Genomic DNA, 16,703 nt, shown 5'->3' with positions numbered 1-16,703 from the left:
TGGACTGCAGTCCATCCCTTTTAAATAAGAGGTAATCATGTCTTTGCTCTTTTTGAAGGCAGGTCCATGTGCAACATTTGCACATCTATTAACTTAAATATATCTCGAAACCAGGTCAAGATATATTTATCTCTTCTTGAAATTTGGCTCTTGAGCATGGACAGGGCAAAGGCAAAAGGAGTGTTCATCTTCATATATGACTAAACCTTTTTTTGAAAGAAAAGCTTCTGTTGAGAGTATTTTGAGAAGGCACCCTCCATCTCAACTCCAGGTCTTCCCAGAGTAACAAGAAGGTCTCAGACATAAGGGTGCTGCTGCATTTTATTTAAGCATCAGACAAGATAAACAGCAGTGGGTAGCAGCAACTAAGATACCAATGCCTTTTGCATTTTGCACTCCAGAAGGTGACTGGAACTGCAGTTCTCAAAGCATGGTGAAGGTTCAGGAATCAGCTGCGATCACCCCAGGGCACCTCAAGCAAAGGTGCTGTTATTCCAGCCCACATTGCCAGCACTGATGTCAAAGAAGCTGATGTAGATTCTGGAAGGGAAGACAGGCACCGTTAACAGCTGAGAGCAGAGTGCTGCAGGCTGCTCAGGGTGCTCCTGCACCAGGACACGCTGCAGATCTCCCCTGGGGCTTTGTCCTTCCCAGGCCTTACACTCCCTTCCTCCTGCCCTGTTCATGCCCCATCTCCTTGCGCTCTGGAGTTCCTAGCGATCAAGTTCTTGTGTCTGTACTGGATCTTTTGCACACGATATCTGTGGGTACGAACAGTGCCTGAACCTACATCATTTTGACCAAGGAATTCTGCAGCTTGTGGACATTGGCATTGCAGCTCATGCAATGGCTCTTCTCTTTTTAGCTGGGGAGCTGCTCAGTTGACTTGGCATTTGATCTCTTCAATCAGCACATTAGTAGAGAACACCAAAGGATCAGCCTGGGATGAATAGTTTTAACAATCTGTGGAAAGTCATGTCAGACAAGTTGCTGTATGAGCTCACCTGTCAGATGGTATTTTCAGCTGTTTGCTCATCAGGTCACAAAGCAATTTGGAGTAGCCCTTGTTCTCCTGCTCCCCTATCTTTCCAATGCTGTAGAGAAAGCACATAGCACAAGGGTCTGTGGAGCCACCAAAGGACATCACCTGATCAGGAGAGATCTGTATTGCTAGGTACTGTTGGAAGAAGAAAATGAATGTTATTTTCTTTGCCGTATTAAGAAAAGTTTTCAAAATCCAGGAAGGCATTTATGTACCTAAACTGCAGTGAAAACAAGTGCATGTTTTTGATATGCAAAGCTTTCACTTGTTGACGTCTTACTGCCTAGATTTGCGTTCTACTCCAAGATCCTCACTCCTGTGTCAAAGGACAGTACAGAGACTCCATAGTTTTCAGGCTTCCTAGTCCAGGTGCTCCAGGAGCTCAGTGACCTGCAGTACCTGCAGCACCTCCTCTGAGCCACCAGGCTCTCCCTGCCCCTGTGGGAAGGTCAGGGATGAGGGGGAGTGCAATGGTCCTGCTGCCACATTGCGTTCCAGAGAGATTTTGCACCTCACTGGCTCCTGCTGCAGTCTTCCCTGCTGAGGGAAATGTGAACTGACACAGCAGAGGCCTAAATCAACATGCACCTCATTAAACAAAATACAGCCTAATCCTGCTTTTGTTCTTGATATCAGGAAAAACAGAAGAAAGTATCTATGTTAATATTAATGACCAGCCCTCGATTTTCCCTGCTGCTAATACACAGTGTCAGATCCACCCTCTGGGGAATCTGGGGATCAGCTCCTCTGGCACCCATCTGCCTCCTGTGCTGCTCTTACCCACGTTTATTAGCAGCGCATCGTTGGACCTCAGCAGCAATTCACCCTCTTGGTGAAACAAGCTAGCCTGAGTACCAGGAGTTGTCTGGGTAATTAGTCTTGGCCATCAGTTACAGTTTGTTTGGGTGTGAGGTGCATCAGACCACAGCAGTACAGGATAAGCCAAGGAGATCCTGCTGAGGTACCACTTGCTTGGCCCTGCTCTCCCCTGTCTGGACACCACGTGCTCTTGACTTTGTGCCAAATGTAGGTACATTCATGCCTTTAACTCCTACCCAGGAAGCAGGTTATCACTATTAAAAGAAAAATCAAATTGAGACATTAATCAGCATTATTTTCTTCTTAGAGCAGTTTGAAAATATTTGGAAATGTTCTTCCAGTAGGAAAAAACCCAATTTGATTGAAAATCCATATTTTTCCCAAATGGCACAGTTTCCTGTGAGAGGAAAGCTCTGCATTCCAGCCCACCCTAATCCTTTCCTTCTTTCTGTGTTATAACTAAGAGACTCTCCCTTTCCTATTGCCTCCTTTGTCACGAAGAGCTTGTATGTCCTCTTCAGAAAAATCTCTTTGTTATTCGCTGTATATTTCTAAGTCCCATTACATATCCCTTCCACACAGCTGCACAAACCTGTTCCAGCTGCATCCCAGCCCTGGCCTCTAGCTTTATATTCAGAAGCTGTTATGCAAGACACACCCCTTGCCCCCCCCCCACAGCAAGCCCTTGTTTGCTAGACTGATAAAAATTGGCTTTTTAAAAGAGGGATAAAACACATCAGTTTTATGAAAGAATTTAATGTGTCCACGTGTCCCAGTGCTTGGAGAAAGCTTTGCTGGGGAGCCCTCACAGCCCTTTCTGTAGGCACCAAAACTTCATTCTTTCCACAGTTTCAAAGCATCACTCCCAAAGCAAAGTAAACATTTTCTGAAAATGGGCAGTGAATATGCACAAAGAGTGCTTAAATAAGCAGCTACAGATCTATAGCCAATTCACTAAAGCTACTGCTGAGGTACAGCTCATGGTAGGAAGTTTACAGCTCTGTAGAGAAGTTTTCTTTTGGTTTTTCATATTCTACAACTTTCAGTAAGCAACTGATAGAGTGACTAGTGACTAGTCAGTATTAAGAAAATAACAGCCTTATAAATCCTTTTAAGACCCTCAATACCAGTGTTTCAGGACTTCACCTCAGTAGCATACTGCCATACTTTACCTGCCACGTTTTGGCAGGTCAAACCCCTCCAGTTCGGTAGTGAAACCACCAGGCAGCTTTTACTCTGCTATTTTGATTACAAATAGCAGGATGCCACACAGATATTTTTGCCAGATGTCCAAGCAAGCAGAATAAATAATTTTTGTGCTTCAACTGTAACCACTAGGCTACAGGCAGTTTGGTAAATAACAGGCATTTATTCAACAGGACTCAGCAAGGAAGTGGAGGCTGAGCTTTGCTCTTCAGTCAGCCAGGTTCTTGAGAGGTGTTCACAGGTGCCTGTGGACAGATCCCCACATACATCCACTGTCTTCATCTGCAGATAACTACATGCAATATCATCCCACACAAAACCAGTTTGAATACTCCAGGGTTTTGAGATCTCAACAAAACTAAGTTACAGTGAACAAGTATTTGATATTCTCCCAGAGAGAAGACTGCAAATACTGGTGAGTCATTAGCTATATTAGTTTATCAAGGCTATCACTCAGAAACAGCTCATTGCATAGGCACAGCTGATTAAAGAAGGAAAACATTTCAGCAAGTGGACTTAACCTGTGCTGGTTTGCCCACTACTTTTGATAATTGTTGGGTGAGCCCACCTGTGAAGGATTCTGGAACTTTATCCTTGCTTATATTTGTGTTAACAATGAATTTAGGCATCTTTGGATCATGAGCAGGTTTTTTTTTCAGCTCACCTTGTTCTCAGCTTTATTTCTAACTCACCACAAGCTGGCCCAGCCCACTGTGCCAGTAAACACCTCAGGAGCCTCTGAATAGTCAATGATACCTTCAGCAGGTGCATTGAGAGGGGTGGCAGTGTCCCAGGAGGGGGAGGCTGGATGTGCCATCTGCAGGCTGCTAACACACACAGCCAGTGCACTGGCCTGGGAGGGAACCCAGCTTTGCACTCTGGAAACCAAAGCATCCAAAATGAGCCCTCGTGTTTGGAGACAGCCCAGTTGTCACAGACATGTTTTCTGAAAAATCCTTAGGATTTTTTCTCCTGAGAGGCTGAGAGGCCTCAGGAACAAAATGTAAACAATGGTTATCTGCTGCTGTGGAATGCAACAGGTGGATCTGTGATTGGTCTCATGTGGTTGTTTCTAATTAATGGCCAATCACAGTCAGCTGGCTCGGACTCTCTGTCTGAGACAGACGCTTTTGTTGTCATTATTTCTTTTTCTATTCTTAGCTAGCCCTCTGATGAAATCCTTTCTTCTATTCTTTTAGTATAGTTTTAATGTAATATATAACATAAAATAATGAATCAAGCCTTGTGAAACATGGAGTCAGATCCTCATCTCTTCCCTCATCCTGGGACCCCTGTGACCACTGTCACACCCAGTCATTAAACCAATGGATAATCAAGTGTTTCAGAGGCAGGTGCAGGTTGTAATGCACCTCTTTATGCAAGCCTAGTAATTGTTTCTTAAAAATTGGATGAATAATTCAATTGTGAGGTCTGAAACTCTCTCTGGAATGGACCATAACAAAAACCCCCAGTGACACATGTTGTGCAGACCTTTCCTGAACCATGACTAAGTCACCACAAAGATGCCTTAAAATCAGAGTCTTGAGTTTCCACTGTGGTGATGCATTCTACATGCTCAGAGAAGGCTTGTTTTCAACTTGCTCCTTTGTTGTGCAAATAGTTCCATAACAGTCATAACTCCTGAGAGATAGGAAATCCACAGGCTTTCTGACAGGAGCAGCTTTTATCCAGACTGGAGGAGTGCATGGCAAGGCTGGGATCAGTCTCACTGCTGCCTGGAACAGCCTTACATGAGAGAAATGATTTAGAGGGATCACATGGCATTTGGTAGGGGGTGTTCACAGTGAGATGTGTGGGGAGAGCAGGGTGAAAATGCTGATGGGGATAAAACAAATAGTTTGACCATCTCTCCATGTTAAAAGTGATGAGTGTCTTTGTGCCCAGTAGTTTCTGAGTTAAGAGCTTTTCTACTCACTCCATTTTATCCAGGCTTTCTATAGCTTGCACTAAATGCTTGTATTGAATGGTGTAATTGAAGTAAACCCTTTTTAATTGTGAAAACTTCTGTATGAACGTGCTGAAGCTGATTGTGTTCAAGATCAGGTTGACTGGCCCTGAATAACCTGACCTAAATGGTGGCATCCCTGTCCGTGGCAGGGGGGTGGAACTAGATGATCTTTAAGGTCCCTTCCAACCCACTCCATTCTATGATTGTGTGGGGTATGTTGTTTTTAAGTTAGTTCCTTCACTGTAGCACCCTTGGTGTAAAAAGTCAGCAGATGAAATGTCAGTGTTAATTTACAGCCCACGTTTGTGGATTGTGTTTCCTGTATGCATTCTGAAAATAATGAAAACCCTAAAAAAACCCAGGAATAAAATCTGGTTTACAAAAAGCCTTTTCAGAGTATGTTTCCTAAGCCAAAGTGCTAAAAACAAACACAAGTGACACCTCCATCTGTAAGGAGAGGAGCTGTACTTTGTAATATTGATTCATTTTTTCTTCAGTGGTTAGAGGAAAGCAGGTGGCATGATCCAAACTGTTTCGTTACAAGCCATCCTATACTTGTTATTGGTCACTTGGAAAAACTTAGACTATTTCCAATGAACTTCACAACCTATTTTTACTGCTGGGTACAATAATCAGTCGTTATTCCCAGCTTGCTTACATAGCAAGAAAAACATTTCCAAAACAAACTCTTTCTTCTGTGAAAACATCTGATGTAATTCCCAGAAGTTGATGCAGCAGGTCGAAAATCAGTTCCTTAGACCCCAGAGATGCTCTCCAGAGCCTGCTTTATTTTATAGCAGCCATTTTACTTCTTTTGCATGCAAGAATATCTCAGTTTAGCAGGTCCTTCTCCCTGCCTAGAGTTACTAGGATGTTTTCCACTGAGATTTCCATTACATCTCCGGGACTGTTGCACAGCAAATTTCACTTTCAATGCTTTTCTCTGTTGTCATGCTGAAACCTGTTTTCTGAATTTGAGGTGTTAATTTTTAGTCTGTATCATCTTGGCTCACCCTAAACCATGTATTTCGCTTTCCCTCTGCTGCCTGTCAGCCACACTTTTGACTTCTGTGTTTCCCATTCTTAATCATTCTTTACCTTGGTTCATCTTAAAATATTTCACTTATTCTTTTGTATTTCTGACACTCATCTCTGAGCTGTTTGCCAGCAGGTTCCTGCTTATGAGGTACTTATGAGGTTACTCTAGAATAATGAGTTTCATATCTATCTTAAAAAAGAAAAAACGAGACAGAAGAGCTTGCAGTCTGTTTTTAATGTTTCCTTTTTAGTTCTATTGCAACATTATTTCCTGTCTTTTCTAAGAGATGCAAATTTCTTCTCTGAACATTCAGAGCTTGGTGCAATACAACTGTTCCTTAGGAAAGTTATTTTCAGTGACAGAGGTTTCTTTTTTCCCAAAGTTCAGCTTGTTGAATTCTGCTTTTATTTCCATGATTGATTTTCCCTTGGTCTCAGGAAGATACAGGTAGATGAAAATTGCTGATAAAACAAGGATTCCCAAAAAAATAAGGAAGCAGAAGGGTCCAAGGTTATCCTGCAGGCAGAAATGCAAGACAATGTGAGGAAAATAAGAAACTCATTTCTATTTCCCTTCCCTTTAGTGCAAGCCTGTGTCTTAGAAGTTCAAATTCAGAGGTGTGCTCAGTGCACAGTCCAGGACAGGAACCAACCCAGGAGTTCCCTCTGGCCATGTTGGACCTGAGTCCAATTGCTGCTCCTTGACAAGCCTGGGGGTTTTCTGAGCAGGTTTGGTGTTTAGACAGCGTGCTAAGCTTTGCATGTCATTGCAATTTATTGCTATTATTTTGCCCCTTGTTGACATTCAGAAATAGATTAGCCTGGGAAGAGGGATCCTCTGAGAATCACTTACAACAATTACTGGAAAAATCATCCCAAGTACAAAGAGTCCCATCCAGTTGATGCAGCCAACAATCAGAAAGGCTGATGGTCTGTATGACTGGCTGAAGATTTCAACCATCACAGATATGGTGGCTCCAGCTGAAAAAGCAAAGCCAAGCACACACCAGGTTTATTTGTTTCCTTGCTTCTGCTGGAGCTCCTCCCAATGGCAGTGGCAGAGGGGACAGACAGACAGCATAAGTCACCTGTTGGTAGGTGGCCTCTGCTATGAGGGTGAAAGGCCTTGATTCCAGAAATGGAATCCAGCAGTTAATTTAGGTTACTTTTGTTGATACTGGAATAGTTTTTCTGGTATCAGTGGATCTGTGCAATTCCATATTGCACTGGTAGCTGTTACTGGTGCAGGGTTTCTAGAACCAGCCTCCCTTTTGGCTCCTGTGGCCACTTCCACCTGGAGCATGTTGGTAGACATAAGCTTGACTTGTTAAGTTATTGAAGCTGATTAACATACCTGGCAATGCCTAGAATCCTGTTTTTAGCTGATTAATTTAGAAATTGTATTGAATTTTCTATCTCATGCCCCCTGGAGAAGACGATACTGTTTTAAATTATTTAGATCATGTGGTCAGCAATAAAATTTGAGGCGTCTGCATCCTTTTCCTGTCTTCCCTTGTATATGTCTGCCCTTCCCTCCTTAATTTCCAGAACTTTTTAGCAGGGCACTAGCCAGTTCTTCCTCTGCCAGTTGTGTTGCCAACCAATTCAACACCAAATTTCCTCCCAGCATAACCACTGATGTACTCACAGGGTCCAATTCCAAAGAAGACAACAAACAGGAAGATCAAGATAACACTGAAGTAATGCATCCAGAAAAAGCGATGCTAAAAGTGAGAAACCAGGGATACCAAACCATTAGACACAGGACAGAACAGCAGAGCTCTGTACTCCCTGCCACTGGCTGAAGATTTTATACATCTCCTGCAAGTTAGGAGCAGAAAGGGGGGCTGGGGCAGTGGCCAGGAGGCTGCTGCCTCTTTACCTGCAGTGACAGGGTCATGGTGAGCAGTGCCAGCACAGAGCACATCAGCAGGTATCCACCCCAGAGCAGCACCTTCCGCCCAAAGCGGTCTATGAGGGTGCTCTGGAAAGCAGAAAACACAGCTCACAAACCCCAGGCCTCAAAGGAAATCATTCCTCCTCTCTCCATGTGTTCTGTGCAGAAGATTTGTCTAAATAATACCCATAAATCAGTGTCATTTGACAATCTCTTAGTTCCTAATGAATTTGATTATTTTTTCAAAACAAATTCACTATTAATTAAGCTGTGTTTATTAGTCAATCCTAAGCTGTTATTAGACAGTTCCCTCTTTTACATACTGGCATATGTAAAATTGTCCACACATATGTACACACATCTAATCCAGAACATCAGAAGATTATTATTTTGAAGAAAAAAGTGAGTCTAAAGACACACACTCATGCAAATAATTTAGGAGAAAAGCTTCTTTGTATCTTGCCTGTGGTTTTGCAGAAGCAGGAAGATGTGGCTTAGGTTATGCAAAATTTCTCTGAGCCCAGTTAAAAGAAAGGAAAGGCACAGTTGTTGACCACATTAAATTTTTCCTTCAAAGCCAAATCTGAAAAGACTTACACACAGTATGGAGGACAAGCACTCACACAACCCAACTCCCAGGGACACGTATGGGATAAGGTATTCTTCAAACTTGGCTGTGTGGAATACTTCAAAAGAATAGAAGTAGATCTGAAAAACGCAAAGAGGAAATTAACCTGTGAAAAAAGGTGTTGCATTTGAGATACAATTCTAAGCTGTTTTAATAACATTGACTTTGAGAGGTTTGTAATGCTGCCTCTCTTGTCCTGGGTATGAAGAGAGCACTCAACTGCATTTATCCCACAGAGCTGCAGCGTGGTCAAGACAATCACCAGAATGTAGAGCTGCCAGCGCAGGGATCTCTCTTTTATTACTTCGAGGACACGCAAGGTTTTCGTGCTTGCCATGGCACCCTTCTCCTTCATAATGTCATCAATTTCTGCTTGGTGGTCTCCTTCCCCCCAGAGCTTCCTGATGGCTGCAGGGGAGAAAGAGGGAAGTGGATTATCCTACCAGGATAGCTCCTTCAGGAGTGGTTGCATTTGTGGGGGTTTCAGTTGTTGGTTTCTCTGGGTCTGGATTGAAGGCACTTGAGACAGTAGTTCATGTTCAAACTCAAGTGTTTATTATTTCTTATCAGTAAAACAGTCTCACTGCTGTGAGTTCACCAGCTTTCCATTGGAAGGTACAAAATGGCCAACAATCTCTTGTTACAAGGTCTTTTAAGACTAAACTATCCAATTAAGGACTGACACCTGGATTATTTTCCCTTTTAACCCAATAACTGATCCCAAAGAGTTGCAATGTGAACTTTTCTGTTCAGTTACAAAATGCCACCCAAACCCATGGACAAGAAGGAAGAAGAAGCATGAAGAAGAAACCCAGGACAAGACCCTGTGCCCTCCATCTTGCTTCCATCCACAACATACTAAAAATCCCAAACCCTAAATTTCTCACCAAGTGATACACCTACACTACTCTCTATAATCTATTTCACACTTTGTGGATTCCACTCTATCTTGAAGTCTGGGAAACTTTCTCCATGAATGAGGGTCAAAGTCAGTGCTCTCCTGGGGGTCAGGGCGCCCCAGAGCAGACAGAGAAATATTCCCAGTGCCCTGGGTTTCCACATGCATTAAAGCCTGTCCATTGGAGTAGGTGCTGGTGCTGCTTCTGCCATCTGGTTGCTGCAGGGGCAGTGAGCAATTCGAAGGACTTTGTCTGTCTGGTTGTCAGTATAGCACAACTTTCTAATGTGGAGTTTACTTAACTGTAAACAAAATAAACATTTGAGTACTTTTTATTTAACAATCCAAAAAAGACAGCTGCCTGAACCATTTCCTTTAAAGAGATAAAGCAGTGCCCACCAAGGTGGGAAATGTTAGATGTGCTGATACACATCTGTGTTTCTTGCCTTCATGTGCTGAGTGAGGTTAACACAGACACTGCCAGGGGTACCTGAGCTGTTTTCTGTGAGGCTGCCTGTGCTCCATGGCACTGCCCTGTGCAGCACAGCTCTGCCCTGCCTCCTCTGCTGCAGAGCCTCTCCCTGGGACACAGCAGGTGAAGGGAAGTAAGTGAGGAAAGCAGACACTCTACCTTTCCTGCAGGCTTCCTCATTACCCTTCTGTATCAGGAGGTAGGATGGTGAATCAGGGAAAAATGGGAGGGTAACCAGTTGAACCAATGCTGAAAGTCCACTAGATGCTAACAACCATGGCCACAAAGCTTCGCTTCCTAAAATCTCCCTGGAAAGCGTATGTGAAACAAAATTATGCTGAAATAATGGAATGAATGTTCAGGAAGTTTTTCTGAGTGATAAAGATTGCTCATATTCCATTCAAGGGTTCACTGGATTTAACATCTGAATTTTAATTTGGCAGATTTCACAAATTTGGCTATTTTTATTTCTGACAATTTATTTTAAAGGAATTATCTGATATTTTGAAAATCTTTCTGAATATCATTAGAACCCAGTATAATGTCTAGAGAGCTGATGAGACTCATTTGACCACTGCTTGGCCACAAGAGCCAAACATTTGCTAAGACTTTCTATGTAAGAGCAATGAATATTGAAGAGGAAGTCTCCTAGTAGAAAGAGTGTGGAAATAAGAAGAAATCAGATTATGAGTAAATAGTTTTCTGCCTTCTATATTTAAAACTATATTTCCCTCAAATACAATCAATATTTTTCTTCTGGTATAATCTAAGGCATGTTTTGGGGAGGAAGAAAGTGTTTCTCAGTCACTTACTAGGTGAGAAGTTAAAGTTAGAGAAACATTTCTACTTTTAGTGTAACCTGATAGAAAAATTGGAGAATTTACCGTAGTCCAACAACTTGTCCTGTGAGTTTTCCCAGGGTCAGAAAAACAGCAACAGTGGAGTTGGTAAACCCACGCAACTTCTTGGGTGAAATCTCTCCTACATACTGAGGATGTATATTGAGAGAAAAACCTTGAACATACAAGAGGATAAATAACAGTTTAAATATTTAGAAAATATTAACTTTTTGACCATCCTATCTTACATTGCTTCCATTCACTCTGCTATTTAGATTACAATTTCTTGCAAAAGAGATGATATTTTCACTTTTATTGAGTGCCTGGTTTTATTTGCTTTAAAAACCATTCTTCAAGGATGGCTGTAGAGACAAACCCAGGACAGCTGGACAGTTTTGTTTTTTTCATTGCAGTCAGCTCTGGTGGCCAACACGGGCTTGAGGAGAATGCCCTTATGGTGTTTACCAGGTTTCCCAGGTATTTTTCTTATAACTATAAGTCTCAGAAGTTAATTGTAGAGGTGCACTTCAGTGTGAGAGCCAGGAAGAGAGAAAGATGCTTCAGAAAGAAAATTTTCTCTGTATCTGGAAATGCACAGGGGGTTTTTGATCCCAGAATTTGTGAAGAAGAAAGATCTGGTAATGCTGACAATGGAATTCTGCAGACATTACATTGTGTGTGTGTACTGACTTCTGTGAAAAACATTTCAGAGTAGTTGGATCTTTTGTTATTTCAGGTAATTATAATATTTCAGGTCAGGGCCTGCAGCCTTGCAGGCCATGGTGACATACCTGCACCAATGCCATAGAGAAAGCGCCCAACCAGAATCATCTCAAAGGATTTGGCTGTTTTACTGAGGGCCATGAAAAGTGCAGCTACCAACATGATCAGGTTGGTGAACATTTGGCACTTTTTCCTGAAAAAAAAAAAGAAAAAAAGACCTTGAGAATTTAGTGTGAGATTTAATGAGAACCTCTTGTACTCTTTTGACTGCTCTTGCTGTGACAGGAAGTGTGGTACAGTCATTCCTACTGTTTTGAGGAATGGCTGAAATAATTTCTACTTAGGATAGTCAAAATGGTTCTTTAAAACTTTAGGATCTTTTAGATTTGAATTAATAATTTTTTTAGGTTAGAATTTAAACAGTTTGTCAGTATTTCCACAGTACATGTAGGGAAAAAGATGGAAGGAGTGGCCCAGTTTGTCACCAAGATTTTGAAATGGCTATAAGTCTTCATAAAATGTCGGGTTTTCCCCAGAAATAGTCTGAGTCCACGGGTCCCATTCTAGAATGGCTCATACTAATGACATTCTTGGCTAAATGGAGTCTCTGAGATGGCAGACAGAGTTTTTTAGAGGCATATTTCATTTCAAAAGTCACCCTGTGAGAATCACAGGCTGCTGTGTTCACCACCCTGGTGTCTGAGGCTCCAAGTCTTTTGCACTCAGATGTTTTGCTGTGACATTTGTTAGACCAGAGCCCCCTTGCACACACTGAGGATCACAGAGATTCTGTGTTCAGGCTGTGATTCAGCAATTGGGCTACCAACTGTTAAATGACCCATGGGAGAGGTGCAGGATCCTGTTTGCAGCCCTGGGAGACTCTCAGTGTGTGGGATGAGGCAGTGTCCCACAAGAAATTTCTTGGGGGCACTTACCTGTTAGGAAAGAACACAATTGCAGGCAGGTTAAGATGGTTTGTTGAGACCCAAATGAGGGGCCCCTGGATCAGTGTGTTGTGGAGCAGATCTTTAAGTGGGTCACACCAAGAAGATATGTTTGCCAATTTCTCTGCAAATGAAATTAGTGGTGTTACACACAAGGCACCGAGAGCAGACCAGACTGGAATCCTTCCTTCGTCCAGTGGAAAAGATAGTTTGGAACTAGCTTTCAGTAAAATGGATTGTCAAGAACAGAGATGTCTCTTGGACATTTGTTTTGGTGCTGATTATATCTTTACAGTGAAATTACAAGCAATTCTTTTTCTCCTCTCTCCATATTTTCACTAGAGTAGGTCTGAAGATTGAATGTAATGTCACCACCCCACAATGAGTGCATTTAAATGGAAATCTGACTCTTCTTTGTCACATAAGGATATTTTCCAGGTGTTTGAGTAACTGTATACAGTGTTACAACACGAGACACACAGCTCCTTCACTGGAGTTTGAAAGCTTGGGAGATCTTTATGAGAATGATAAGGGGACCTTGGGGAGAATGTGACCCTATGCCACTACTGCCAGAGGCACTGATCTGGTGATGTGCTGATGACTGCAGCCCTCACAGAACACAGTTCCCTGGGGAGGGCAGATAAATAGGACAGAAGGCTGCTTGGAAAAAGTGGATGTGCCAGGAAACCAAACCAATTGTCTTCAGCAGGGCTGCTTCAACCAAACAGAAGGGACTTATTTGTCCTCTTGGTATTTCCCTGTACTTCCTGACTGCTGAGCAGTTACAAGGAACACTTACTTCCTGTATTTTGTAGTCAGGTAGCCACAACAGAGGCTTCCCAGGAATCCTCCTATGCCATAAACAGACACAATGAAGGACCACAGCAGCATGACTGTCTCAGGGTGGAGGGGAGAGCCATAGCGATCTATCCAGGTTTCATTAATAAACTTCCTGATGTGCTGGAAAAGAAAATGAGATTTGCCTGGATAATGGGTAAGAGATAACTTCACATTTTGTTGTTGTACTTCAGGTCAAGCCTGTGGCTCTCATATTAAATTTACTTTGAGACTTTTTCAGCAAAATAAGTTAACTGAGATCACACTGCAAATTCTTCAAGTCTGTATCAGTCAGGAGCTTCCTGGTGAGCATGCTGAGAGCTCATTTTGTGCCCTCCTTTGGAGGCTTGTACACCACATGGCAAGAGCTTATTTAAAATAGAAAATGCTGTCCAGTTCTTTTAAGGAGGCTTGTACACCACATGGCAAGAGCTTATTTAAAATAGAAAACGCTGTCCAATTCCTTTAAGGAGGAAAAGTTCTCTACGTGTAATGTTTCTGTCAGCCAAAGAAAAGGCCAAGACAGATCAGCTGAGTGCTCAGTAAATTTGGGATTTATGGGAGAGCAGAGGCTCTCACCTTTGTGTTTCAGCCTCAGAGAGATGGCTACTTACCACAGAAGGATAGTTGATGACAGAAATATGGAATCCATATGGGAAACTGCCCCCAATTCCCAGCACTAAGATCATTTGAAGTAGGCCCCGGAACTGAACCTGCAAAGCAAAAATAAAACCTCAATCAGCTCCTCACTACTCTAGTTTTGTGCAAGGCCAGAGACTTTATAGCCACACTGGTCCTTCCTCTTTGTCCACTTCAGATCCTTTTGAATTCCAACATTTTTCAAAATCCCTCTAATCTGCTGCCAAAGCACAACCACGAGCCACAGTGCCAGAGCAAATGGGTGTAAGGTGATAATCCATCACTCTGCTTGCAAGAAGGAAAAGGAGTTTGAAAAGTTGTTTCTGATAGTACAACTCTCACTGTGTGCCTGCAACAGCTGACAGGTTGGCTGGATAAAGGTGTCACACCTGGGCATGGGGAAGAGGGAATCATTTTCCCTGTGTGCCATGGACAGCAACCAATGTACACCAAACCATAATGTATGATGATACATATCACTTCTTCCCTTTAAAAGATTATGGAAACTCCTGATAGATTATATTAATTATCTTTTGATGAAGTGAAGAAGGTAATTTATTTAAAAGTTTATGTCATGATCTCTTAGCCTTTTGCTGTACCATGACTATACTCATTATTTTAGGAAGTAATCAGACTGCTTAATATTTAGTATTGTTTTCAGTAATTTAGAAGACAAAGTATTATAGTGGTGAAAGAGCCAGAGCTGTTGTTAAATTTTAATTTAATTTAATTTAATTTAATTATTCCATTTTATCTTGTTACATAGAAAAGACAATACAACAGGATCTTTGTGGCCCTAAGCCCCATTGCTCTTTGTGATGTTTAAACACAGAAAGGAAAGATGGTCTCTGTAGCAAAGGAATTTAAAATCTTTAAAGAATCTGAGTCTCTAATATTCTGTTATCTTTGTCTTTTGTAAGCCAGAGGAGGTGTGAGCAGGTACTCACCAGGTTGGAGAGGAAGGCAGCCATCTCCTATGAATGAGCCAGTGCCTGCTGCTCACTGCTGGTACCTGCCAAGGAGCCAAATGCTCACATGATCCAGCAGCAGTGTCACTGAACTAGCCCCATGTTACAGAAGTTAAATTTTACTTCAGAGGGTTTTGAGTTAATTGCACATATTCCAGCTGTCGTACAAAGTTTAGGATTGCTGGATTAAATATTTCAACCAATGGTTATGGGCAGCTCAAGAAAGCAGGATGGTGTCCCTTGCAGGAGCTGGGTACTTCATGAACTCTGTCTTCAGCTAGGGGGACAGGGGACTGAGAAACAATCTTAAACAGGATTCTCATCATCATAACCTGCTCAGTTCTCAGTATAAGTGAGAAACTTAGAGACAGAGTTCTCTGCTGGGAATCTTGGATGGGGCTTGGGCAGTGAACTCCAGGACTTTGACATGTCACAGGAAAGAGCTGTCCTCTCTCCAAGTGATGGCAACTGGAGCACATCGTGACTTAATCATTACTGGAAGGAACTGAACTACTCCATGATTTTGAAATGGGGTGCAAATTTAACAATTCTACACTGGTACACCAGGCTTGACCAGCCAAGTATTTAGTAGATGATTTTTCTTTGCTAGTAGTGAGAAAGATTCATCATGCACAGTTTTGTGGCATTTCCACTAGTCAGCGTGGATTTGTGGCATTTCCACTTATTTCTGTGTCTGCAATGAAAAATAAGGTTGTTTTGACTGCAGTTATTTCACAATTAAGAGGGTCTTGAATGTATTCAGTTGGCAAATAGGCTTAGTTATCACTTGCTATTTACACTTCAGTTGAAGGAAAGGATGGAGAAATCATAAAGGGTTTAGTTGATGCAAGCAGTCATATTTACTAGAAAATATTTCATATACAAAGCATATTCCTGGGTTCCCTAGCTAATGTTTGAAATGTAGGGTATGGCACCACCCAGCCATTTCTCCTGCCACTCTCAGGCCTCATCATGGCCTTGACTTTGCTGTTGGTTTGTGCTGAGAGTTCATGGAGGGATTTTTTTTTCAGTTGAGGTTCTCCAGCAGACAAACTTTTGTTAGAGTGCAAATGAGACTGTCCCTTTGATGTTAAGAATTTCCTTTTCTGTAAAATTATACAAAGTTGAAACCACGTGATGTGCATCTGACGAAGGGATGAAATTCCATTTTAGCTGCTGGTATCTGCCTTGCTCAGATGATATTGGGGGGACACACAAACAGGCAAGAATATGTAGACTTCAGCACAGGACACTCCTCAAATGCAGCCTGTTGCACATATTTTCTAATGTTTTACTTCACTCACTTCTACCTTGTGTATTTATACATATTGGAATTCACACTTTTTGCTCTCAGACTTTAATTTAGAATTCCTACTTCGGGTAGGTTGAATCTCATAACTCTCTCCCTGTGTAATGTCTTTTGCATTTATGGTGATTAGTGACTGTACTTGTGTGCTGCTCCTGCTTAGACTGTTCTGAGACCCCCTTTATCAGATGTGCAGTTCCATAATATCTTTCAGATATCCTTTAGTCAGATTTGTGCTCAGGACAGGAAATCTCACAGCATCAGGTCCTTTAGCCATTTATCTATGCATGTGTGAGACACATATCCAAAGCTGTGCTAAGCCTTCCTTAGTACAGATCCATATTTTTGTGTCCAGCTGAGTAAAGTTCACAGATATATTTTTAAAGTTTTTTTATCTGCCTCAATTAGTACTTGAAACATATCTCACCTGTCAGCTGATGTCTCTGTTCATGCAATGTTCCTGAATTACCGTTCCCTT

At 42.0% G+C, this 16,703-nt stretch overlaps 2 protein-coding genes across 2 annotated transcripts; both read right to left on the bottom strand.

Annotated features, from left to right (window-relative positions):
- Positions 1-473: 473 nt before the first annotated feature.
- On the bottom strand, positions 474-3,696 carry LOC115909654 (macrophage migration inhibitory factor-like). The gene is made up of 3 exons (XM_030959152.1): positions 3,589-3,696; positions 1,005-1,177; positions 474-540 (listed from the first exon to the last, which is right to left on the bottom strand). The coding sequence occupies exons 1-3, from the start codon at positions 3,694-3,696 to the stop codon at positions 474-476; spliced, it is 348 nt and encodes a 115-aa protein (XP_030815012.1).
- Positions 3,697-6,384: 2,688 nt separating this feature from the next.
- LOC115909451 (solute carrier family 2, facilitated glucose transporter member 11-like) lies at positions 6,385-14,922 on the bottom strand. The gene is made up of 12 exons (XM_030958807.1): positions 14,899-14,922; positions 13,927-14,025; positions 13,275-13,435; positions 11,600-11,724; positions 10,854-10,983; positions 10,129-10,277; positions 8,820-9,007; positions 8,569-8,679; positions 7,957-8,058; positions 7,723-7,798; positions 6,928-7,055; positions 6,385-6,591 (listed from the first exon to the last, which is right to left on the bottom strand). The coding sequence occupies exons 1-12, from the start codon at positions 14,920-14,922 to the stop codon at positions 6,385-6,387; spliced, it is 1,500 nt and encodes a 499-aa protein (XP_030814667.1).
- Between the last annotated feature and the right edge of the window lie 1,781 nt (positions 14,923-16,703).

Source organism: Camarhynchus parvulus, chromosome 15, assembly GCF_901933205.1.
Source record: "Camarhynchus parvulus chromosome 15, STF_HiC, whole genome shotgun sequence".
In the NCBI taxonomy this organism is placed as follows: domain Eukaryota; kingdom Metazoa; phylum Chordata; class Aves; order Passeriformes; family Thraupidae; genus Camarhynchus; species Camarhynchus parvulus.
This window is presented reverse-complemented; position numbering and strand designations above follow the sequence as displayed.

Bases quoted from the DNA above. Each gene is read 5' to 3' on its own strand.
- LOC115909451 (XM_030958807.1), bottom strand. From the start codon at position 14,922: ATGGCTGCCTTCCTCTCCAACCTG. The intron at 10,278-10,853 runs GTAAATTCTCCA...TACGCTTTCCAG, and splicing joins GGACAAGTTGTTGGACTACG to GGAGATTTTAGGAAGCGAAG. The intron at 8,059-8,568 runs GTAAGTCTTTTC...TCTGCTTTCCAG, and splicing joins GCTTGTCCTCCATACTGTGT to AGCACCCTCATAGACCGCTT.
- LOC115909654 (XM_030959152.1), bottom strand. From the start codon at position 3,696: ATGCCTAAATTCATTGTTAACACAAATATAAGCAAGGATAAAGTTCCA. The intron at 1,178-3,588 runs GTTAAGTCCACT...TTCTTCCAACAG, and splicing joins TAGTGGGCAAACCAGCACAG to TACCTAGCAATACAGATCTC. The intron at 541-1,004 runs GTGAGCTCATAC...CTTCCCTTCCAG, and splicing joins CTGAAAATACCATCTGACAG to AATCTACATCAGCTTCTTTG.